This window comes from Sorex fumeus, unplaced genomic scaffold (genome assembly GCF_029834395.1).
Source record: "Sorex fumeus unplaced genomic scaffold, SorFum_2.1 ptg000024l, whole genome shotgun sequence".
Lineage (NCBI taxonomy): Eukaryota > Metazoa > Chordata > Mammalia > Eulipotyphla > Soricidae > Sorex > Sorex fumeus.
In genome coordinates, this window is record NW_026606081.1 from 11,193,040 (window position 1) to 11,219,220 (window position 26,181).

At 36.6% G+C, this 26,181-nt stretch overlaps 1 protein-coding gene across 3 annotated transcripts in view; it reads right to left on the reverse strand.

The window, feature by feature from the left end:
* The window catches only part of TUSC3 (tumor suppressor candidate 3), a 208,712-nt gene that overhangs the window by 95,538 nt on the left and 86,993 nt on the right, over positions 1 to 26,181 (reverse strand). For 2 of the 3 annotated variants that reach the window (XM_056113965.1, XM_056113966.1), the window contains exons 3-6: positions 23,004 to 23,121; positions 17,206 to 17,346; positions 15,089 to 15,229; positions 3,154 to 3,243 (exon numbers count right to left, since the gene is read on the reverse strand). In XM_056113965.1, the coding sequence (XP_055969940.1) occupies positions 3,154 to 3,243; positions 15,089 to 15,229; positions 17,206 to 17,346; positions 23,004 to 23,121 (490 nt within the window). The remainder of the gene's footprint in view (positions 1 to 3,153; positions 3,244 to 15,088; positions 15,230 to 17,205; positions 17,347 to 23,003; positions 23,122 to 26,181) is intronic. The other variant, XM_056113967.1, reaches the window with a different exon arrangement.

The following is a 26,181-nucleotide window of genomic DNA, read 5'->3' on the forward strand; positions in this document are numbered from 1 at the left end:
AATAAAGGGTGTTTGGAGGATCCTCCCAGGAGGGGAGATGCATGTTGAAAGTAGACTATGGACTGAACATGTTTGCCACTCAATGCCTCTTTTGCAGACCACAACACCCAAAAGGAGAGAGAGAACACAGGGGATTGCCCTGCCACAGAGCCAAGGGGGAATGGGGGGATATGGGTGGGGGGGATATTATCCATCGTGGTGGAAAATGGGCACTGGTGGAGGGATGGGTATCTGATCATTGTATAATCGAAACCCAAGCACAAAAAATTGTAAATCTACAACTGTACCTCATGGTGTTTCACTAAAAAAACAAAAAGAAAAGAAAAGCAAAAAAAAGTATAGTATTGACTTTGTACTTACTAACTCCAGCAATTTATTTCCAGAACTCCAATAATATATGCCTATGATTTTCCAGATCACATAATTTAATATGAGTTTTGAAACAGTTGCAATAATGAGTTTCACATGTAATTAATTAAATCTTGACTATAGTGTATTTTCATTGGATTTTGTTATAAAACCTTATCTAAAGAGAACAAAATGAGTGTAGTAGTTTTCTTGTCTTATGAAAAAAAAAAGATTGCTGGTGGAATCGTTCAGAATGGGAGATGTGTGCAGAAAAGAGATAAAGGACCAAACATGATAACCTCTCAGGGTATTGCAAACCATAATGCCCAAAAATAGAGAGAGATTATGGGGAATCATGTCTGCCATGGAGACAGAGGGTGGGTGAGAAAGGAAGGATATACTGTGGATATTGGTGGTGGGGAATGTGCACTGGTGGATGGATAGGTGTTTCATTATTGTGTGATTGCAAACCAAACATGAAAGCTTACTTATAACTATCTCACAGTGATTCAATAAAATTTTAAAAAATATTATATAAAATAATGTGCAAATACAGAAACAAAGACTGAATGTTTACTAATAAATGGAGGGGGTACTTCCAATGTAATTAAGAAAGATTATATATCACAGAGGTATGGCAAATTAAATGAGATTTGAAGGCTGGATAGGACTTGGTAGAAAAGAACATTGCCACAATGAAAACAACAACATAAAGTCTATTGTTAAGATACAATAAAGAAGCTAACACTGATTATTCTTGGTAACACAGAATTGTGAGGTTGAAAAGTAGAATTAGAACATGCTGATTTTGAGAGTTTGGTAAGATTTCAAACATTAACTGGTAACTCAATATATCAGTTTCACAACTAAAACTGAAGCATACTCTAGAAATACTCACCGGGTGGCCTAAAATCACCGGATCAGTGATGAAATCTAGTGACTAACAATATGTATTCAATAAGCAATAGATGATACTGACCATTAATAAATTTAATTGTCATTAACAAGCTTAATTAATATCAACACAAATATATTTCAAATGTACTGCAAGAAAACAACATGTAAAAAAAGACTGAAGTCCCACAAATTGGCGGGGCAGTGAAGTAAACGATACAAAAGAGTAAATGAAGCAGAATGTGTCACTTAAAAATATGACACTTTGATATCAAGAATTACTTGTATCTGAAGACAACTGAAAAGGGGAAATAAACCTGCCTTAGGTTCTATGCCTAAGAGAAGAACAGAAAGGTAGAGGTGTAGAGAACTTTATACCTCTGTAGGAAGGGCATAAATTAATCCCTGAAAAGAGCATCCACTGACAGTCTTCTGTAAAATAAACCTTCACTCTTTGTGGTGACCCCCACACACTTCTCAACATCTCTTTTTCCCCCTATCTTTAGCTAAAGATATATTTGAGACAAACCCAGCAGTGCTCAGGGGACCATATTGGGTACCAGGGATCAAACCCAAGTTGGCTGCATGCACGGCAAGTGCCCTCCCAGCTGTACTATCTCTCTAGTCCCTAAGGACAGGATTCAGGTGAACTATAAACAAATTTCAAGATATGATAATAGAATTCTACAGAGATATCAGTTCTCACAGGGCATTTCCTATGTACAAGTGTTCAAAGAGACTTGTTTTTCTCACATAATTTTTCTTATATGGTCCCAATGAATGACTGAGAATACAGGATATTTTCTCCTCTCTACACATATTTCACTGAAATTTCACTAAAAATCTTAATTATTTTTTCACATATTTTAGTAAGTATAGTAACAAGCAATACCTAGTCTATTTCCTTCCAAAGAAATATTTTTTTTAGAAAAATATTAAAAGAAGTAACAAAATCTTTGTGATTGCCTAACTTCACATTTTTCAATGTCATTAACACAAACAGAAGCATCTTTGTGTCAGGACACTCTCACAGGATTCTGCGGCAATCCTGGGGGACATTAGTAAAGGTAAAGGTAAAGGCCCTCCCGTTGATCGTCGATTTGCTCGAGCGGGCCCAGTAACGTCTCCATTGGAGACTTTGTTGTTACTGTGTCTGGCATATCTAATACTCTCAGTAGCTTGCCGGGCTCTCCGAGGGGGGGGGGGGGGGGGGCATTAGTACAAGGGCGAATAACTCACAACAGTTGCCTTGCACAGCGCTGAGTTGAGTACAGTCTATAACATTTCATTTTGCCTCCAGAACACTGCTGACTGAATGTGCTCCCAAAAAATAGGGAGAAAAAAGAAATTCTGTGAAATATTTATATCCTACTGTGGTCATGAGAAAAAAAAACAGGCATTAAAAACACGAAATTCTATGCTATGCTACCAAGTGATTAACTTATGAAGAAAATAAAACAGGAACATAGGGACTCTGGCATTAGTTGGAAAGAAGAGGGTAATGCTTATAATTTTAAATAGAGTCACTTTTCATCTATATGAAATTTAAAATTACAGAAAGCTAGTAAGTTATTTTATTCTTTCTAAATTATTGCCAATTAACTTTGGTTAAATGGCCTTTTATTTGTTTTTGGCCTATTCTTGGCGGTGCTCCAGGGAAAAGTATGAAGTGTCAGGTATTGAACTGAGGGTTGGCAACATGTAAGACAAGTGTCTTAATGCCAGCACTATCTCTCTCGTCCTTGTTCACTGACCTCTTAAAGTTGGCATTGTAAATAAAATAACTTGCAAAAGTTTTCTAAAAATACTACATACATAAATAAACATGTAAGTATAAATATGGTAAAGTAGCACATGATAGTATAAAGTATATTTAGGTACTTATTAAATTAACATAGAACTTGCACATACCACTTGTCCATTATGTGGGTTCTTATGAGCATATGGAGGTCCACGGATATGATTCCACATCTGGCCAGAAGTCATAGCAAAGACTATACACTGAAAAATAGTGTATAGGATGCACTGTTTAATATGTGCAGAAAATATCAGACTATTATATATTTTTAATAATTGCAATTAAACATTTTAAAAGTAATCTATTATTTCATTCATCAAAATGACACTCACATAAATTATGGAACCCTGAGTAAATCATTTCCTCCTCTCAAATTTGATATCTATAAAATGAGGATATCAACATTTTTGGAGAGAGAGAGAAAGATGCTAATAGTTAAACTGGATAACATATGCAAAGCATCTGGCATGGTAACAACTTGGTATACGTTAACAAGAGCCAATCAAAAGCATAAAATAGAGATGATGTTTTAGGTACAACCAGAAATAGCTCAGATTATGTATTAACTAGATCTGTCAGAAGATGCCATATTTAGAAAACCAATCTTAATGATTCAAAGTATTACAGGGAGGGTAGGAGAGAAAGTATGAATTGAAGTCAAAGTTAATCACTCTATGTCAAGGATAAAAAAATTAATTCACGTATTTTTATATGATCAAATTGAAATCTGAAATACATTGTTCAAGTCAAAACAGTACGTGGAATTTCTTACTGTTATCTCAATACCTCAAATCACTATTTGGGAAGCTATGCTCTGATACTAGTGTCAACAAAGATTCAAGGCCACGTTGAGCAAAGAGTACAATTATTATCTAAACAATCTATCTTTGCACACATTTTAAAGGAGAGGGGAAGAAGGAAAAAAAGAGATAAAATAATACAGAAATGGTGGAAGGAGTAAGGGATGTTTGCACTGTTTTGTACCTTCTTGGGAATCAAATCATTTAAAGAGAAAGAAAAATTTATAACAAGATTACAAAGTTTAAGCTGACTACATAAAGAAATAACACTGAAAAGAATTCAGATTATCTTTCTTTACTTGGCTCCCTAAGCAGTGCTCATAAGAACCTGCTGGCTGTTCCAATGAGTCTCAATAAACAAGGGCTGGTGGCTCAATGCGAACTCTGAGGATGCTTGAATCCTGTGGTCTCAGAAATTATCCCGAGTCCTAACGGAGCTGGGGATTGGATTGAGATCAACTGCATGACCTTAATCTTTGTGCTTTATCTCCCACTCTGAAATTAGTTCGGACTTTAGAGCCGGGATGACTTGTATACCCTGACCTAGAATAGATATTTATCTGAAAGTCAGAATTTTACAAAATACTTGTACCTAATTTTTCTAGGGGCCCTCACTGGAGGCTTGTGGCAACAGAAATGCTTCGCATGGCAGTATAGGTCTGACAGCTTGTGAGGAGGGGCACAGTGAGGTGGGATATGCACTGCCAGGGACAGAAACGGACTCAAAGCTATATTATGCAAAGCAATATTAATCAAAACAGCATTGCGTTGGAAAAAGACACCCAAACCAATGGAATATGGTATCAGGGATCAAAACTAAGGTCAGTTGCGTTCAAGACCAATGTCCTATCCCCATCTCACAGCTTAATACCATATTTCTTAATGTTAAATCTGGCAGTGATGATTAATAAAGCAGTAAATAATAAGACTAAGTTTCCATAAGCTATCCACAGTTACAGAAGGTAGAGGTATCTCAAACGTTTATCTCTACCTTAATAAGAAAAGCAGAGGATTTTTTTAATTCAAGATTTTATCATGAGAGTGGAGGTTTAAAACAATGTCTGAAGACATGTCTACTTTCTGCAGGTCTGTTATCAACTTTTAAAAGTCATTGGGGAACAAGCATACCTGCCAAGATTCTATACTCAAGTATGTGTCCCTCAGTGTTTGAATACCTTTTATTATGCTAAGTTAATCAGCTTTCAAGGATTCAAAATAGGAAAAAATCTGCATGATGAAGCAGAAGGTCAAGAAAATTGATCCACTGAAATAATATATGCCACATACAAATGTTCTGAGGTATTTTTACAGTTCAAGTGCTTATTGCAGTCTCCGTATAGGCAAAAGTTCCAACATATGAGATGTATCCATCTTTAAAAATCCCTACATAATGAAAAGATAAAAAATTTAGTCAGATATAAGTGTGATCAAATCACAGTTCAATTATTTCTAGCTGTGTAAGCTTCTCCAAGTTGAATTTATTGAATCTTAGTTTCCTTGTTGATAAAATGAGAACACAAATCCCTTTGAAGCGTTAAAGGAATAAGTCCATAAAGAAAGTACAAATAGAAAAAGACTCAGAAACAAGCAATGTTATTATGATAATAATTCTGGAGTTTTTCTTAAGAAGAGAGGATAATGAGGTAAAAAAAAAACATTATTCAATGTAATGTCTGTCCAATTTGGAGGAGACTGCATGAGTTTCTGTAGATTAAACCATTTTGAGATCACTCACAGTATTCAATTATCTTAGAGTATAAGCATCTTAATTGAATTATAAAAGAAACTTCATTTTAAAACCTAATGAATTTTTAGGCACGGACTTAAAAGCTGTTGAACTTTAGTAAGAATTCTCCATGTGATCTGACCTTACGATCTAAGATTACTAGAATATGGTAAATGGATGATTGCAACCATTATTTACAATTATGACAGTTAAATCTTTGCAGAGATTTTCAAAGATAGGCTATATTAAATTTAAAATTCCTCTTTTATAGTATCTTCAGTGATTTTTTTTAATTTTTATTAGTGAAACACCATGAGGTACAGTTGTGGACTTACAAGTTTTTGTGCTTGGGTTTCATTTATACAATGAGTACCCATCCCTCTACCAGTGCCCATTCTCCACCACCAATGATCCCAGTAGCCCTCCCACCCCGCATCCACCCCATCCCATCCCGCCTCTGTGGCAGGGCATTCCCTTTTGTTCTCTCTCTCCTTTTGGGTGCTGAGGTTTTCAAAAGAGGCACTGAGTGGCAATCATGTTCGGTCTATAGTCTACTTTCAGCATGGATCTCCCATCCTGGGAGGATCCTTCCAAGATCCTTTACGTGGTGTTCCCTTCGCTATCTGAGCTACCTTTTCCCCTAGCATGTGTGGCAGGCCTCCAAGCCATGGAGTGGACCTCCTTTTACTTATCTCTACTATTCTTGGATGTTATTCTCCTATTCTATTACTTTATATCCCCATATGAATGCAATCTTTCTATGTCTATCCCTCTCTTTCTGACTCATTTCGCTTAGCATGATACTTTCCATGTAGTACCACATGTATGTAAATTTCATGTCTTCATCTTTTCTAACTGCTACATAGTAATTCATCGTGTAGATGTACCAAAGTTTCTTTAACCAGTCATCTGTTCTCGGGCACTCAGGATTTTTCCAGATTCTGGCTATTGTAAACAGTGCTGCAACGAACAAACAAGTGCAGATGTCACTTCGACTATACTTTTTTGCCTCTCTGGGACATATTCCCAGGAGTGGTATCGCTGGGTCAAATGGGAGCTGAATTTCAAATTTTTTGAGAATTGTCCATACTGTTTTCCAAAAGGGCTGAACCAGCTGGCTTTCCCACCAGCAGTGAAGAAGGTCCCTTTCTCGCCACATAAGCACCAACAACTATTGCTTTTGTTCTTTTGGATGTGGACCAGTATCTGTGGTGTGAGATGATATCTCACTGTTGTTTTAATATGCATCTCCCTGATGATTAATAATGTAGAGCTTTTCTTAGGTACCTTTTTGCCATTTGGATTTCTTCTTTGAGAAAGTTTCTGGTCATCTAGTCACCCCATTCTTTGATGCGGTTGGATGTTTTCTTCTTGTGGAGTTCAACCTGTACTTTGTATATCCTTGGTATCAACCCCTTGTGAGATGTGTATTGGGTGAATATCCTTTCCCATTCTGTAGACTGTCTTTGTATTTTGGTCACTGTTTCTTTTGAGGTGCAAAAGTTTCTTAGTTTAAGATAGTCCCATTTGTCTATCTCTGTTTTCACTTGCTTGACCAGTGGCATGACATCTTTGAAGATACCGTTAGCTTCAATGTCGTGAAGGGTTTTGCCAACCTTGTCTTCAGTGTACCTTATGGATTCTGGTCTGATGTTGAGCTCTTTAATCCATTTTGATCTTATTTTTGTACATGGTGTTAGGCAGAGATCTGAACCCATTTTTTTTTGCATGTAGCCGTCCAATTTTGCCAGCACAATTTGTTAAAGAGGCTTTCTTTGCTCCACTTCACACTTCTTGCTCCCTTGTCAAAGATTAGATAATCATATATTTGGGGGGAGATGTCAGCATATTCAACCCTGTTCCATTGGTCTACAGCTCTGCCTTTGTTCCAGTACCATGCGGTTTTAATTATTACTGCTTTGTAGTAGATTTTGAAGTTAGGGAGATTGATTCCTCCCATTTTCTTTTTCCAAAGAATTACTTTAGCTATTCATGGGAGCTTATGTTTCCATATGAATTTCAGGAGTGTTTGCTCCATTTCTTTGAAGAGTATGATGGGTATCATTATAGGGATTGCATTGAATTGGTACACTGCTTTGGGGACTATTGTCATTTTGACAATGTTAATTCTTCAGATCGAAGAGCACGGGATATCTTTCCATTTCCTCATGTCCTCCTTCATTTCCTAAAGTAGCATTTAGTAGTTTTCTTTGTACAGGTCTTTCATGTCCTTAGTTAAGCTGATTCCTAGGTACTTGATTTTTCTGGGGCACAATTGTGAATGGAATTGTTTTCTTCATGTCACTTTCTTCTCTCTTCTTATTTACGATTAGGAAAGCCATGAACTTTTTGGAACTGATTTTACTGCCTGAAATTTACTATACAAGTCTAATGTTTCTAGGAGATTATTTGTAGAGGTTTTAGGGTTCTCTAAGTATAGTATTATATCATCTGCGAATAGTGAGATATTTATTTCTTCCATTCCTAACTGAATACCCTTATTATCTTTTTCTTGCCTATCCGCTATTGCAAGTACTTCCAGTACTATTATTTATCAGCAGTAGACAGAGTGGGCATCCTTGTCTCATCCCTGATCTTAGAGGGAAAGCTCTCAGATTTTCCCCATCGAGGATGATGTTTACCACAGGCTTGTGGTAGATGCCTTTAACTATATTGAGGAAAGTTTCTTCTATACCAATTTTGGCCAGGGTTTTCATCATAAACAGGTGCTGGATCTTGTCAAATGCTTTCTCTGCATCTACTGATATGATCGTATGGTTTTTATCTTTTCTTTTTTGATATGATGGATTATGCTGATTGATTTCCGAATGTTAAACCATCCTTGCATCCCCGGCATGAATCCCACTTGGTCATGGTGTATGATTTTTTCGTTGAGTTGTTGAATTCTATTTGCTAGTATTTTGTTAAAAATCTTCGCATCTGTGTTCATCAGGGATATCGGCCTGTAGTTTTCTTTCCTTGTGGTGTCTTTGTTTCCTTTTCTTATTAGAGAGATATGGGCTTCATAGAAACTGTTTGGGAGAGTTTCTGTTTCTTCAATTTCCTGAAAAAGCTTGAGAAAAGCTGGCAATAGGTCCTCTTTAAATGTTTGGAAAAATTTCCAAGCGAATCCAACTGGACCTGGGCTTTTGTTTTGGGGAAGTCTTTTGATTACAGTTTCAATTTCCTTGATGTTAATAGGTCTATTCAGGTCTATTCTCTAGATCTTCTTGTTTAAGACTTGGGAGATTATAGGAATCCAGGGATTTATACATTTCTTAAAGATTCTCTTGTTTCATGACATACAGACTTTCATAGTCATCTCTGATGACCTTTTGAATTTCTTTGGTTTCTGCTGTGATATACCTCTTCTCATTTTTGATCCAGTTTATTAGGGTTCTCTCTCTCTTTCTTTGAGATTCTTGCTAGTGGTTTATCTATCTTGTTTATTTTCTCGAAGAACCAGCTCTTGGTTTCATTGCTCTTTCGAATTGTTTTTTGGGTTTCCATGTCGTTGGTTTCTGCTCTGAGTTTTATGATCTCTTGACTTCTGCTTGGTTTGTGCTCCTTTTGTTGGTCCTTTTCTAAGAGCTTGAGCTGTGAAGTCAAGTTGTTTATATGGGCCTTTTCTTCCTTCCTGAGAAATGCCTGCAGAGCTATAAATTTTCCCCTTAACATGGCTTTACCTGCATCCCATACGTCCTGGTAATTCGTGTCTTATTCACATGTGTTTCCAGTTATCTTTTGATTTCTTCCTTGACTTTCTTCCTGACCCCCTCATTGTTCAACATTAATTTCCAGGTGTTTGATTTGATTGTCCATGTCTGATGTGATTCACTTCTATCTTCATTGCAGCGTGGTATGAAATGATTGTTGAAACTATTTCTATGTTCCTGACTCTGTTGAGGTATGTTTTGTGGCTTAGCGCATGGTCTATTTGGGAAAATGTTCCGTGTGCACTGGAGAAGAATGTGTATTCTTTCTATTGGGGGTGTAAAGCCCTGTTTAGATCTATAAGCCCTCTCTCTTCTATTTCTTCCTTCCAAGCCAAAGCTTCCTTGCTGAGTTTTGTTCTTGTGATCTATTTAGAGGTGATAAGGCAATGTTGTGTTGTTATCAATGTCCTCCTTAAAATCTGTTAGCAGTTGTTTTAAATATTTAGCTGTTCCCTCATTAGGTGCATATACATTTAAGAGTGTGATTTCAGCCTGTTGTACATCTCCCTTGATAAATAGAAAACGGCCTTTCCTGTTCCTACTATTCTTTTTCAACCTGAAATTTATGGTGTTGGATACTAGTACGGCCATCCCAACTTTTCTGAAGGAGCTGTTTGCTTGCAGGATTGTTTTCCATCTTTAACTTTGATTCTGTGTTTGCTCTGACTGTTGAGATGAGTTTCTAGTAGGCAGCAGAATGTTGGATTCTGTGTCTGAATCCATTTTTCCACTCTGTGTCTCTTAATTGGTAAATTTAGACCATTGATGTTGAGGAAAATTACTGTTATGGGGTTTTGTATCATCTTTCTGTAAGGGTTTATTATGCTTGTAGGGTTTGTCTTGTATTACTGTACCCCCTTCATCCCTTCTTTTTGGTTCGGTTTTGAGTCCATAAAGTTCCTGAGCTGTTATTTATCCACAAAATAGTATACATTCCTTTAGATTTTCAGTAGAGTTTAGCCGGATAGACTATTCTTGGTGTAGCGTTCATACCGGTGAGTTTTTTCACAATATCCCACCATTGCTTTCAGGCTTGGAGAGTTTCCTCTGATAGGTCTGCTGTGAATCTAAGGGGTGCTCCGTTGTATGTGATTTCCTTCTTTGACCTTGCTGCTTGCAGTTTTGTGTCTCTATCCATGACATCCATCATTCTAACTATGATATGTCTTGGAGTGTTTATGTTAGGGTCTCTTTTAGCAGCACCCTTCAGGCTCCTTGAATCTGAATGATTGTCCAGCTCTGGGAACTTTTCAGCAATGATTTGTTTAACCATGGCTTTTTCATTGGGACTTTTTCCCTGACCTTCTGGTACTCTAATGATTCTAATGCTCTTCCTCTTGGAATCATTCCCTAGGACTCTGAAACGTTCTAGAGCTATTTTGAGGTCCTTTGCCATTTTTAATTGTTGCCTATAGGCCTTGTGCAGCTGATCTTCCAGCTCACTGATTCTGTATTCAGCTGTGGCCATTCTACTGTTGAGGTACTGACTGAGTTTTTCATTTCATCTACCGAATCTTTTATTTGTGACATTTCTTTGCATAGCGTTCCTATTCCTGCTCTCATTTCTTCCTGTATGTTCTCGATTGTTTCGCTCATGTCCTTCTTTAATTTACTGGATATCTGTCTCACTGTTTCACTGAGTTCATGGAACATCTTCATTACTTCATATCTGAATTAATTCTCAGGGAGATCCCTTAGGGGAGTAGCACCTAATGAGGCTTCTGGACTCTTTTCATTGTCTTCCCCTCATGGTGGGGATTTGCATTGTTTCTTCATGTTGGTGTGGAGGTATGGAGACTGAGACATTACACAAGATTGCTGGGTATGGGTAAACGCCACAGTGGCCGGCTGAACATTGGGCTAAACCCACTTCTGAAGAGGCCAGGCCCACTTCTGAGAGTCCACGCCCCTACAGGTACCTGGTGTCTGTGAACGGTACAACTGTTAGAATGAGACAATCTTATGTTTAAAGATCAGTCCTAATCCTCTCTAGCTGTGTGACCTCTGGTAAGTTTCTTCACTCTTTGTCTTGATTTCCTCATCAATAAAGTGGAGCAGTGGAATCTGTGATTCTCTCAGGTGACGCCTTCTCCCCTGCGCCCTACTGGGCCCACCGGCTCGCCTGCACTCAGTGCATTCTGGTAGTGGCCAGAGACATGCTCCCGCCAGGCTGCTGCATTCTGCCTGTGTGGGAGAGCAACCCGGCAACTGTGTGGCGCAGTAATGTGCGAGTGTGTGCGTGTGTGTTTGTGTGTGTGCGTGTGTCTGTGTGTCCATGCGTGTGCCAGTGGGATGAGGGTGTGCGGGATCACAGCTCCCCCTCGGCACCCATCCTCCACAAGTGCCTCCACCACCTCGGTGCTACACAGCTCAACCCGGGTCCAGGTTTGGGATTGTCCTGTGTGTTTAATGAAAGGAAGGGCCAATGATGGTTTTAACGACATTTTATATAGTCGTTACTATTACACATAGTCACATACTATTTCTCATCTTTACTATTACCGTAAGAGTTAAAAGCTGCTTTGGAGCTAGGAGTATGGGTAGTAGTAGAGTACTCACCCTGTATGTGTAAGGTCAGGCCATAAATTCCCATATCTGGACTTCCTTCCCCACCGCCAACCCCCCCAACTCAGCTATATTTCATTATCTCTGCCAGAATGAATTTTTTTAAGTTCTATGAACCTTGTGACATTTATCTGATAAGCTTCCTTTGTCTATAGAGAAAAATTTTTCTCACTTGCAAATTGCTTCATATCAGATTACATCTGTCAAAATGTAGTTAGTATCTGACTATTAGCATTTCCCATGTAAGCTGATCTGTTTTTGTGTTTCTTTGTAAATCAAGTAATTTGGATCATACCTTATTTTTACCCTTACATTACGAGATTCTGGGTTTTATTAAAATCGTATGGAGAATGTTTAATATTTTTCTTTTAACAGACACTTAAATTCATTAGGTAAAGGCTATGAGCCCCAATCATTTTGGACATGGAGTCTGAATGTCAATTAAATTTTCAAAGGCTGCTGTGCTATTTAGATGTTTCTTCTGTCACCCAATGATCTATCTGGAATGTGGGCAAAATTTTGCCCTTTCATTTAATTAACAACAGCTTTGGAATGCTAAGTAGGATCAGACTCACACATGTCAAGTCAGGGTGAACTCAGGAGTTCAAAAACAGTTTTATGGAATCATTTTCCAGAATTATTCATTCTCCATTATCTCAGTACTTCCTAGCTCCTCAGTGACTCCAGGCTGAAAATCTGTGCAAGGATGGCCCAAAAGCATTCCAGAAGAGAGCAGCAACAATGAACAGTTCAACGGGCTCCAACCAGTTCCTGCACTCACTACTATTTTCATCACCTAAATTGTTCTGTTGCGGCAATGGGGTAGACATTAATCAGGAGGGGAGAGTGGCGTAGGGTGGTGTGGGGCAGCTGGAGGGGGGAGAGGTGTCCTTAAATCTTCACTACCCCGATCTTCAGTTCTGGTTTAGTTAGCAAAAAGAGAACGCATAAAGTTATGAATCTTTCTGCTTCACAATGCTCATATCCAAGCTATGTAGTAAATAAAAACATTATTAACCTTCTATATTGTCCAATTAGATGTAATTTTCAATAGTGGCATTTTTATATGCCTATTAGAAGTTGGTGGCTCCCAACCAGTGCTGAGGGGGTTACAGCTGGCACTGAACACTTTTCCTTGTGCATGCAATGTCTGTGTCACCAAGGCCTCTCCTTGGCTGCTATAATGACTTTTTAGAAACATCAAATATCTGAATGTGCATCCTCTCCAGTTTTTATAGTTGAGAGAAGCTGGCAGGTAAGTTTTTTATGCCACCTTACTTAGAAACTATTTTCAAAACTGAGTAGTAAGATTATATACTACTCCACAGGTTATTTTCAGGCTCAGAATGATATCTGAAGTGCATTTCTAAGCTAATAATAACACCTTTGTGAAAAAACAGATTTAAAATTTTAATTCTTAAATTTAATATTACAATATATCCTGAGCGACTGATTGTGTTTCGTGATTTACACGCAGCTACTCAAATGGTTCAATGCTATTTCAAGACTACTTTCATTGAATTATTATGACACTTTAGTGAAAATCAAATTGGTCACTGATCTGCGCATACGTATTTTTACTATTACATTATTTTCTGGGCTGGAGTAATAGCACAGTGGGTATGGCATTTGCCGTGCATGTGGCCGACCAACCTGGGTTTGATTCCTCCACCTTCTCAGAGAGCCCGGCAAGCTACCAAGAGTATCCCACCTGCACGGCAGAGCCTGGCAAGCTCCCCATATGTATTTGATATGCCAAAAACAGTAACAACAAGTCTTACAATGGAGAAATTATTGGCGCCTGCTCAAGCAAATCGATGAACAACAGGAGGACAGTGCTACAGTGCTACATTATTTTCCAGTCCTTTTTTATGGTCCTTAACCTTCCAGTATATTCCATTATGTCTAATTATACTCAATGTAAATATTCTATTTGGATTTTTTTAAATGTAGGAGTACTGCTATTACTATTTGGATTTTGAACTTTATCTTTTGGTAAAGATAAGTTTTCTCTTATTCTTCAAAGCACATAATATGTATATTAAATCATTCCAATCAATTCACTGAATGTAAAATACAGGAATGCTTCAACAATACAACTCAATTTATAATTTTATCTGCAACTGTATACACACCATATAAACTTCAGTGAATCAATTGAATGTTAAATTAGCTTTATACTTTCAGGTTGCTCAACATAACTTCAAAAACGATTCATTACCTTCATATTTGGAAAAGTTTATTTTCTATTAATTATATTTATGTACATGATATTCTATTTATACTATATTTTGAAATCAGAGAGATATTACAACAGGTAATTGCACTTTCATGTAGCCAACCCAATCTGATACCAAAAAAAAAAATACCTGTTTTACAGCACTGGTTTTGACATCAATATCACTACTCATTTTTTTAAAAAAAATTAGTGTAAACTGAAATAGAACTGATTTCAACTAGATTCTTCAAGTAGAGTCCTGTCATTCTCTTAACCAGTTGTCCATTGCTACCTGAGTGATCATTCTAAGATGAAATTTGATAATGTAATTTCTTTCTTGACTATTTAAAAGGCGTCATATTACAATGACATAAAAGTTATACTTCTTCCCTTCACTGACTAAGCCACAAAGAAATACAGTTCTCTGAATACCTCAGGCATTACATATAATGATTAACTGTCCTGAACAACTTTGGAGTTTCATTTGCTCTTGAAAAATTATCTCATACTCTGAGAAGGCTGTCATGATTTCCCGAATTCCAGTTAGATGTTCTCTTACATTCATTTATATTCATATTATATTGTGTTTACCATTATGATTTTCTTATTGGTTGTATTATCATAAAGTATTCCTCTTAGGGTCTGTATTTTAAATCCTCAGTACCTAACAAATTTCAAGAAGAGAGTAAAAACCTGTTGGTAGAAAAAAATAACTGAATGAATATGCTCACAAACTGCCTTTCTCATTTTGCAAGAAACTCCAACATACAAATTCTTGCTGCATTTTTAAACATATTCAACTCAGCTACTTAGCAATAATATCCAATACACTGGGGATTAAATTTTAGTGGAAAGTAGGAAGATAATAATTTAATTGCACTTTGTGTCTAAACTGCTATGTTCTAACAAGTAAATTCTCATCATTCTTCATTTCCATGATGGTAATGACCTGGGTCAGCGTGCTAATAAATAATAAATGATTATAGAAAAGAATGGAGGAGTTAGTACACTGTAATTACATACCAGAGAAACCATGGCCCAACCAGTCTTATTATAGATGAACTCCAAGTTGTTTCTCCTCAAATAGAGTAAACCACCAACAAGTGAAACTAACAGGGCCAGAGCAATGGTGCCAGAGTAGTTAGGTGGCCTGAAGACTCTGATCTGCAGGAAGAAAGTGAACATTTTCAAGAAAAGTGATCCTTGTTCTCTTTTGAGCATATTCTGGTACTTCCATTTTTGAACACAAATATTTAGAAATATGCATCTCTATTTCATACATGAAACCAAAACTATTTAACATATCATACTTCCCAATTTAAAAAGAGAAAAATAAAAAGTGATCAGACAATGCAAAACACCTAGAAAACATATGAAAAATTAATATCACCAATAATGGGACAGACACTGTATGACACTGTATGCCTGAAGACATTACAATAGCATCTACTGCAGTAATAAATGAAGAAATTAATTTTTTTAAATGTCAGTGATTTCAACAAAGACAGTCTGTAGAAATGCTTCAGACTAAAATGATACTCCTTAGATCAACTGACATAAAACTGATATTAGTTCAAGTAAGAATATAAATCTATGAAGTTTATAGATTATACTAACCATATGAATTTTTGGGGCAAGGTGATTCACTCTCAAATAAGTAAAAAAAGAGGTTAGTGAGGAAAGAATAACAGCAGGAAAAAGAAAATATTAATAGACAATCTCATATATACTCGTGGGTTTTTTGCTTTTTATATCATTTTGATAGCACTTAGCTGAATAAGTTATAGTAAGTCAAAAGCATGAGGAGAATCAGGAAATAAATTTAAGCACTAAAGGTTCTGAATAAAACATAATTTTATTAACATTATGAAATAAGGGTAAATACTAGGTACTCATTTTGACTAAGACTAAAGTTGTTTATGGGATGAAAAACTGGTTTATTGCAGGTATCATATGTTTAAAAATCATTATTTCTGGGGTAAAGTAATAGTACAGCAGGTAGGAAGTTTCTTTTGGTGTGATTCAAAACACACCAAAAGAAAAAAGAGCTTCAAGAACTCCTAGAGTAAAAATTGTTCAATATTCTTAGGATAAGTGAGAGAGTAGTGCTAGTCCTCCCACAAATATCGTCCTAGGAATTTGATTCCTTTCTTGCCTGAAATCCTAATTATGCACTTTTCTCATCACATTTTTAATTTGTTAAAACTCAAATCATATTTCTAAATCAGATATTCCTGAAAACCTGCAATACAACACATTTATTATCTTTTCCAGGTTTTTATCATTGCATTGGTATTTGTTTATATTGTTAGGGGATACATATAATCCACATTATTAAAAGAAAACATCTATTCCTCGTTCCAACATCTCTGCACCAAGGTCCACTGGATCCCCTCCAGAAACCTGAACTGTGAGTTCACAGATGATTTTGCCCAACAAATCTGCTTCTCTGTTTCTTACATATGAGTGAGTTTTTTATTCAGTTCTTTAGCATGACCACGTCAATTTGAGCTGCCACAAAAGACAAGTTTTCATCATTCAGTCACGCGTTAGGCACCTGAATTTTTTCCAGATCTACAATGATACACATGTGCCTAGAAAGTTTTTCTGCATCATATTGTAGATCATTTTTCAGAAATTTATGGGCAATAGCTTGAAGTCATCTGAATTCAGAGGGTAACTTCCTAAGATCTGCTTATATCAAAATATATGTACTGTCAGAACACTTGTAAAACTTTAGAGTTCCTCAGTGACTATATGTGTTGTCTCACATGGCCCATGAAAAAAGAGTATTATCTATGTTTTCTCTGTCCAAAGATAAAAATTTTACATTGAGCTCTCTAACAGAATTCCTTTACCATAACACAGAAAAATGTTTAGTGTAAATATAGTGTATATTTATAGTCACATAAATTATAGAAATTAAGTCTAATTCATATACTCTTTAATGATTCTTAAAATATCACCGCACCCTTATTCTAAAAATCATTTAAATTCACACAACTCAAAACACATCTTAAAGCAAACAGAATTTTCTCTAATCAAGAAAAGAGGATAAAAACTTGGTGGCTTATTGGAAAGCTCTAACAAAACCAAGTTAATCAACCTATCATTTAAAACTGAGAGGAATAAAAACATACATGAACATCCGTTCTGTCAGCAATCCACTTTGCAAGTTGTTCTGCTGCAAATCCAATTCTCTGAAGGTCAAAAGTATCAGCTCTCTTAGGTCTGCCTTTTGGAGGAAAATGCATGAATGAAGGAGCAGAATTCATGTTGAGCTGTAAACATGAGATAAAAGTAATGAACTATATTATCAGCAATATTTGTGTATTATTCATTTACTATATTATTTTTGGATAAGTTTTAGAAAACTAGCAGCTCTGATAAAAATTCAACTGGGGGCTGGAGCAATAGCACAGCAGGTAGGGCTCTTGCCTTGCACGCAGCAGACCCAGGTTCAATTCCCAGCATCCCATATGGTCCCCTGAGCACTGCCAGGGGTAATTCCTGAGTGCAGAGCCTGGAATAATCCCTGTGCATCACCAGGTGTGACCCAAAAATCAAAAAAAAAAAAAAAAGAAAGAAAAATCAACTGGATTTTCTGGAGCTTAATTGTTGTCTTTATGTAACTTCAACTAAATTCTATGAAATTTCTAATTTAACATGCAGCATTCACCATGTTTTCATAACTATATTTTGCTGTGTAGAATTCTGTAAACAGAGTAAATAGAAATATTACAATTATCATTATATAAATTATTTTATTTCTTAAGCAGTTACTCAAAATATGTAAATAACTTTAACAAATCAATCAACAGATTGAATTCTTAATTGATTTTTAATTTTTTAATGATGATGGTCACAGTATAAATTTGGTTGCCAGCCTATATGAAAAGCCCATGGGTAATCTTTCTGCTTCACTTCTCTATTAATTCACCTGTCTTGGTTACAATGGCTATATTTTAAATTAAAAAAAAGATGATTTCTATTTTAAAAGTATACTATAGTAAAAGCTATGCTTATTAAACATAAAGTATCTTTCAAATGTAAAATTTACATTGAGATGCAGAGCAAAAAGTGAAATGAAACATCATTCCTTTCTTTTCTGTGCTATTTTCACTCCATACTTTGTTTCCCTGAATAAAGCCAAGAAATTGACACAGAAAACATATAAATGTAATGATCACCAGGAAGAAAGCTCCTTATCATACTCTTTGTACTAGAAATATAAGAAGATCCACACTTAGATCCACACTTAGAATAATAAAACTATTCTGGAATTTTAGTTTTAAAATACTGTGATTCAAATACACATAATCCCCAGAGCTATAAAGAATATGACACAGACCTAGTTTCTAGTCCAGACTTTTTCCTAACAGTAATTTATTAACCCAATGACTGTTGTCACTTAGAGTCACTCAAGACTATCATATAAAACTGATGCTACTTTCCAAACAGTCCCCAAGAATTACAAGTTTCTGAACGTGTTATTATTTTCAAACACCACAGTACTGCAAACAGTGTTTTAAAACATGCTTAAAGGGAGGACTTTCAACACAATGATTCAAAAGTTGGTGAAAAGGAAAACATAAGCAGTAAAAATCATTTAGTATTTCTCAAGCAAAGCAAAATGTACACTATCCCATTTTTATATATTATTATCCCCCATAAAAAATCATTAACTGCTATAACTTTCACGCATCCCTGCATTTTAAAGTAAAAACTCTTATTGCTAAGCCAAAGGCTAAATTTCAGAAAACATAAAGCCATTCTATATTCAAAATTCTGCTGAATCAAAATAACCTAAAGCATTTTTCAATTAAAAGCAATTTTAACTCCTACCTATGCCAGACTTAACACACACTGTGTACAATATTCCAATGTCTCCACCTACACTGATCTTGTAAGTCAGTCCTGAGCATGCAGGATTTTGTGCCAGTTTTGTTTTTCAACTTGAATTAGCTACCAACATCTCAAATACAAATCATATTTGTATCTCTTTCAGAAACAGATAAAACCAAGTGGTCTCCATACTACAAGAGAGCAAGAGCCAAACTGTGTTTCTTTTATTGTATTCAAGTTTGCCCTCTCCAATATGTCACTGTACCCAGCTACATTACTTTCTCAACAATGAGACCATGGATTAGTTGTTCTGCTGATTATATATATTTAAGGTTCTAAAGAAGATAAAGATAGGTTTTAGAATAAAAACATGAATAACCATAGAGATTCTACCATGGGAAGGGCACCTGCTTTGCATTCAGCCACCCATGTTCAATCCCCGACAACTACTAACTATGCCCCCCAGAAAAAATGAAATTCTAAAAAATATAAGTACATTTAATTATGAATGTGAAGAACATAATTTTAAAATATAAAACATACCATAAAGAAACTAATCTAAGCATTTTCATTGATGTTGTTTCTGTTTATTTAGCTTATAGATATGGCCAGGTTAGACATTTGGGTTAGAAAACCTGTTGGTGTAGTGAGATTGGTCCAAGGTCCCTAACATGGTAGAGAGAACAAGTACATAATAAGAGGCACTTCTGTCTGATACTCTCAATGGCCAATTATTCTGAAATACTAAAGAAACTTAGAAGTAACATGAAATAATATTTGATGTTAAAAATGTTACTGTGTCTGGCATATCGAATACTCTCGGTAGCTTGCCGGGCTCTCCGAGAGGGGCGGAGGAATCGAACTCGGGTAGGCCATGTTGGCCGCTTGTAAGGCGAACGCCCTACCCGCTTTGCTATCGCTCCAGTTAAAAATGTTATTTTAATAATATTATTCAAATAATATTTTAATAAAATTAAAATATTAAATCAATATTAAATTAAATCATCTCCAAAAGGCAAAATAAATATATGAAGGAAGAATTAAGAGAGGAATACTAATAGAAAAGGGTAAAGGGTACCGAAAGCTAGAAGAGACAATTTATCTTGCTCAACTAAAAACTGGCAAAGATGAATGAATAATCAATAGGGAAGCAATAAGCAAAAATATTCACTAGCAAACAATTTACAATTAGTGTGCTAGATTCTTTTCAAAACTAAACTCTGTCCATGATCAAACTGAGCATTATGCCAGTGTCAGATATGAAGAAAAAGAAAATAGAACACAATACTCAAACTGAAAATGTAAGGGATTACAATTTTCTTATACTTTAAAAGTACTGATCAACCCGTGCTTTGTATTATCCTTGATATCAACCCCTTGGGCTAGAGCGAAAGCACAGTGGTAGGGTGTTTGCCTTGCACGCAGCCAACATGGCCGACCCGAGTTCGATTCCTCTGCCCCTCTCGGAGAGCCCGTCAAGCTACCGAGAGTATCTCGCCCGCACGGCAGAGCCTGGCAAGCTCCCCGTGATGTATTCGATATGCCAGACACAGTAACAACAAAGTCTCCAATGGAGATGTTACTGGGTCCGCTAGAGGAAATTGATGAACAATTGATGAGAGGACAGTGACAATGATCAACCCCTTATTGGATGTGTATTTGGCAAATATCCTTTCCCATTCTGCAGACTGTCTTTGTATTTTGGTCACTGTTTCTTTTGAGGTGCAGAAGTTTCTTAGTTTAAGATAGTCCCAATTGTCTATCTCTGTTTTCACTTGTTTGGCCAGTGGTATGTCATCTTTGAAGATACCGTTAGCTTCAATGTCGTGAAGCGTTTTGCCAACAATTCTTCAATGTACCTTATGGATTCCGGTCTGATGTTGAGGTCTTTATTCCATTTTGATCTGACTTTTGTACATGGTGTTAGGTTGAGATCTGAGCCCATTTTTTTGCATGTAGCTGTCCAGTTTAGCCAGCACAATTTGTTAGCACTGGTTGAACTCCACAAGAAGAAAACATCCAACCCCATCAAAAAATGGGGTGACAAAATGAACAGAAACTTTCTCAAAGAAGAAATCCAAATAGCAAAAAGGCACATGAGAAAATGCTCTAAATCACTAATCATGATGGAGATGCAGATCAAAACAAGGAGATATCACCTCATACCACAGATACCGGCCCACATCCAAAAAAACAAAAGCAACCAGTGTTGGCATGGATGTGGCAAGAAGGGACTCTCATCACTACCTGTCAGAATGCCGATTGGTTCCGCCCTTTTGAAAAACAGTATGGACGATTCTCAATAAATTAGTAACTGAGCTCCCATTTGAGCCAACAATACCACTCTTGGGAATATATCCCAGCGAGGCAAAAAACTAGAGTCAAAATGACATCTGCACTTCTATGTTCATAGCCACACTATTCACAATAGCCAAAATTTGGAAAAAACCCAAGTGCCTGAGAACTGGTGACTGCTTAAAGAAACGTTGGTACATCTACACAATGGAATACTATGCAGCTGTTAGAAAAGATGAAGTCATGAAATTTACATACAAGTGCTTCTACATGGAAAATATTATGCTAAGTGAAATGGGCCAGAAAGAGAGGGACAGACATAGAAAGACTGCATTCATCTGGGGAATATAAAGTAACAGAAGGGGAGTTGAACACCCAAGAATAGTTGAGATAAGTGGCAGGAGGTCTGCTCCGTGGCTTGGAAGCCTGTCTCCCATGCTGGAGGAAAAGGCAGCTCAGATAGAGAATGGAACACCAAGTAAAGGATGTTTGGAGGACTCGCTCAGGATGAAAGATATGTGCTGAAAGTAGACTACAGACCGAACATGATGGCCATTTAATACCTCTACTGAAAATTACAACACACTAAAGAAAGAGGGGGCAAAAGGGAAAGCCCTTTTTGGTCACTGTTCAGGAATTACTCCTATTGGGCTTGGGGGACCTTATGGGGTGCCTGGGATAAAAAATGAATTGAGTGTGTGCCAGGCAACTGCCCTATCCACTGTGCTCTCTTCAGCAGCTCCAGCTCCAATCCTATTGGAAGTGTATTGCTTCAACATGAGAAACTGAGAAATTTTGTATCTATTCTCTTAGTTATATAGAATATATAAATATATATACACAATACTTCACATATGAAACAATTATCGCATCCCATGTGACAAAAATCAAAAATAAAGTACAACTTAGAATAAAATTCACATTGAAATTTATTTAAGTTTGTGTCAAATACAAACTACATAAAATTGAATGCTAAAACAAGGTTGATAAAAGTAAACTGACAGTGAATGCTTAAAAATTTATTTACTCTATTAATAAAGATAATAGAGTCTCTTGCCTCCATGCCTGGCTGTCCTCACTGGGGGCCCTTAGAGGAGGGTGGGTTGAGTTTCCCTCCCCACCCTGAGCCCCAGCAGCTGAAGACCTCTGGTTCCAGCCACAGCCATGCTTAAGACCACTCTCCATTCGCTCGGATGAGCCTCATGCATGAAGGAACCGGCAGAGTAACTCAGGTGTGTGGGACCCGGGTCTTAGATCCCCAAGCCTGTTCAGATAGGGACTGGGTCTCCTCCACCAAGATCCCTCATCTTCCAGTATGTAGGTGTTACACCCACCAACTGCCCCCAGCACCATGTAATCCCATCAACGGCCAAAACCCAGAGACTATAATACCAAGCTCCCGGAAGCGTGCGGCCACAAATCTAGTTCTTACTCTGGAGAACCAGGCAGGCTACCAAAAGTATCCTGCCCGCATGGCAGAGTCTGGCAAACTCCCCATGGTATATTCAATAAGCCAAAAACCAGTAACAATGATGGGTCTCATTCTCCTGACCCTGAAAGAGTCTCAAATGTGGCACTTTCTAAAATCTCAAGGCTAGGACGAAGGAGACATTACTGGTGCCTGCTCAAGGAAATCGATGAACAACAGGATGACAGTGGTACAGTGATAAAGATAACATAAAAATCACTTCACACAATTTATTATAACTTACTGTAAATTGTAGTTTTATCTGAGTAATAAGTATATCAACAAAATCAGCAACTCTATTTAAATAGCAAAGCAAATTATAATTCTTACCTGTTGGAAAACATCTGACCCCTCATCATAGTCTACCATGCTGAAGAAAAGTTTGTTACAGAAAGCAGATGAATAGCGCCAGGAGTTAGCCAGTATCTGATATTCTTCATTAGCTTGTCTGATAGGGAAAAAGGAGCACATAAAAACCTATCAATATTCAAGCACTGATCAAGCTACCTAATAAAAAAAGGTAATTTGGGGACTACAGTGGCCAGGTTTCATATAGGGACTGCAATTAAATTTACACTTTTCAAGATAATTTAAAAATCAAAAATGTGCTAACATGTAGAAATTCATTTTTTAAACTACTGAACATACAGTATCACTACAATACTGATTAGATTATATATACAGCCCTCAATTATGCTATGGCAAAGTAAAACTGCATAGGCCAAAAGAGCTTGGCTTTTAAGTAAAAAGCTTAACAATTCATTCTGGGTTATACAATTATTTTGTGGCATCTCTGAAAGATACAATTTAACTCCCCTGAGGATTTCAGTAAAAGGCAATTTTTAAAAGAATTTCTGCAGTATAGTTTGACAGAGAAATCATAAACAAATGTTTTTAAATTACAAGTATATTAGACTTCATTTTTTACATAACCCATTTATCTAAAACTGCATTTGCATTCAAATCTAAAAGTAAGCAAAAATTTCTGACTAGCCCAACCAAATGCATAAACAAGTCTTCTCAAAAACATTGTTACTATTTTGAATTCACTCAATTGGATTTTGTTGGATTTTCATAACAAAGACATATATAAAAGGGTGAAGGTAAAATATAACTAATTAAAGAAAATAAATGCTTCTTCACAAAATAAACAAAAAAATGACTTCTTTTGACAAAATGGAAGCAATTAAAAAAAGGTTTGATACCACATAAATTAAAAGATTTAGAGTACAGTGAACAGCAATCAGAGATTTAAAGAATTATCTAGAAAATTTAGGAATTTCATTAAGTTTAGAATGTTAGATATTTAGATATTAAAGGAGGCTGTGGTACAGAAAATCATGGAGAAAATAAGAGATTAAAACAGGAAACAGTCCAAATTAGGCTGTAAAATTTTTAGTTTCCATAGCACAGCGGCTAGGGCGTACGCCTTACAAGCGGCCAACATGGCCGACCCGAGTTCGATTCCTCCGCCCCTCTCGGAGAGCCCGGCAAGCTACCGAGAGTATTCGATATGCCAGACACAGTAACAACAAAGTCTCCAATGGAGACGTTACTGGGCCCGCTCGAGCAAATCGACGATCAACGGGAGGGCCTTTACCTTTACAATCTGAAAAAGTAATTCATGAACTCATGAATTACTCTGCTTCTGCCACCAAATATAAAAACAACAGTTATTTTCATATTTGGTGGCAGAAACAAAGTAATTCATGAGTTCATGTTTGTTTTCCTGGGTTCCCTCCTGCCTCAGAGTGATACAAGTAAATTTTTGAGGATGTCTACAAACACAATGCCACAAGACAGGAACACTAAGTTTGAGGGAAAAATAGCTGGAGACAGCTAGTGATTACACGTTTTTGCTTTAGTCAAGGGAATGAAACATGACCTCTCAATTTAATCTTGCCACTGCACATTCAACAGGAACAATGATGTCATAGAGATGTTTGAGTTCCTGGCAGTTGGGTTCTTCAAACAGTAGTCTCACACACCAAAGAGAGCAAGATAATTTTAAAAACACATCAAAGCAAAAGAGGGCTTGGAGAGAGCAAGCAGAGGCTAGGAGTTTGCCTAGCAGGAGACCAAATTTCCCAAAATTACAGGGTGTGGCCCTCCAGTCTCTGAGAGCTGCTTGGGAAAAACATTATAAAGAGAGGACTTATAAATTTAAAGTGTGACTGATTAACACAAATATTAGTAGACAAAATGCAAAAAGTAAAGACACAAATGTATCTTTGGAAGAGGAAAGTGAAGGAAAGGAGATAAAATAAAGGAGATGAATGCAAAATACAAAGGAAATGAGTAGGCAACATAATTTCAAAACATAGATAAAAAGAAGATGCTGAAAATTTTCAGAGAAAAACATGTAACAAGGCAAACAAACTGGTAATTATTAACAATAGATGCTAGAAGATAACAGAATGATCCCATTTCAGCTTCAAGGGCATTTTCTCATCTCTAGCAAGTCACATAATAGAAATGCAAAACAAACATGTACTGATAATGTCAGAAACAGAACCGGTGAAATTATATCAGCATGGAAATGATACCAGCTGATAATGCCAGAAACATGGAACTGTATTAGAATGGAATTGATGCTAGAACAATGGTATGAGTGACATAGTTACAAGACCTGAGACTACTGATACAAATGCTATGAGCAAGTGAAAAAGATACCAATACATAAGGTATGGCAGAGTGTGCTGAAGATGACTGCGGTTTACCTATGAAGCTATAATGTGAAAATTAGAACACATTTAATAGCTCTTTAAGCAATAAGGAGAACTATAATGTGTTGCGAGAAATAAAGACCAGAGTAAGTAAAACATCTGATCCCACATTAGGAAAACCAACTTAAACAAAGTGAATACAAAAGCCAAGGTGTAAACAAAAGTCAAATTAAAAATGAATTATAATTTTGATTATTTAGAAATTAGAAAGGTAAATTATTTTGAACTAGATACGTTGAGTGGGACAGGGGTCATAAAAAAGAGCAATAATAAAAAAAAACTATAACCATAACCCACTAGTTTGCATTCAATGCTATTTGTAAGGTGCTTAATAGCTTTTGTGAGACTTGTTGTTACTGTGTCTGGCATATCGAATACGTCACGGGGAGCTTGCCAGGCTCTGCTGTGTGGGCGAGATACTCTTGGTAGCTTGCCGGGCTCTCCGAGAGGGGCAGAGGAATCGAACTCGGGTCGGCCATGTTGGCTGCGTGCAAGGCAAACACCCTACCGCTGTGCTATCACTCCAGCCCTTTAATAGCTTTAAAAATTTTAAATAATTGACAGAACCAATGTAACTACTGGTGCAGTAGAGAAAGTTATCAACCAAGATGGCACAGAAAAAAGCTAATTTGATTTGGTAGAAAAAAAAGAAGTTACTGGAAAGCTTCATCAAGATAAATTTTTGATGGAAATAGAAGAATACTATTTACTACGTAATTAATGAAAGAATAGAAAAAACACACGATAACTGAGTTAAAACATTTATCATAGTATAAATGTAA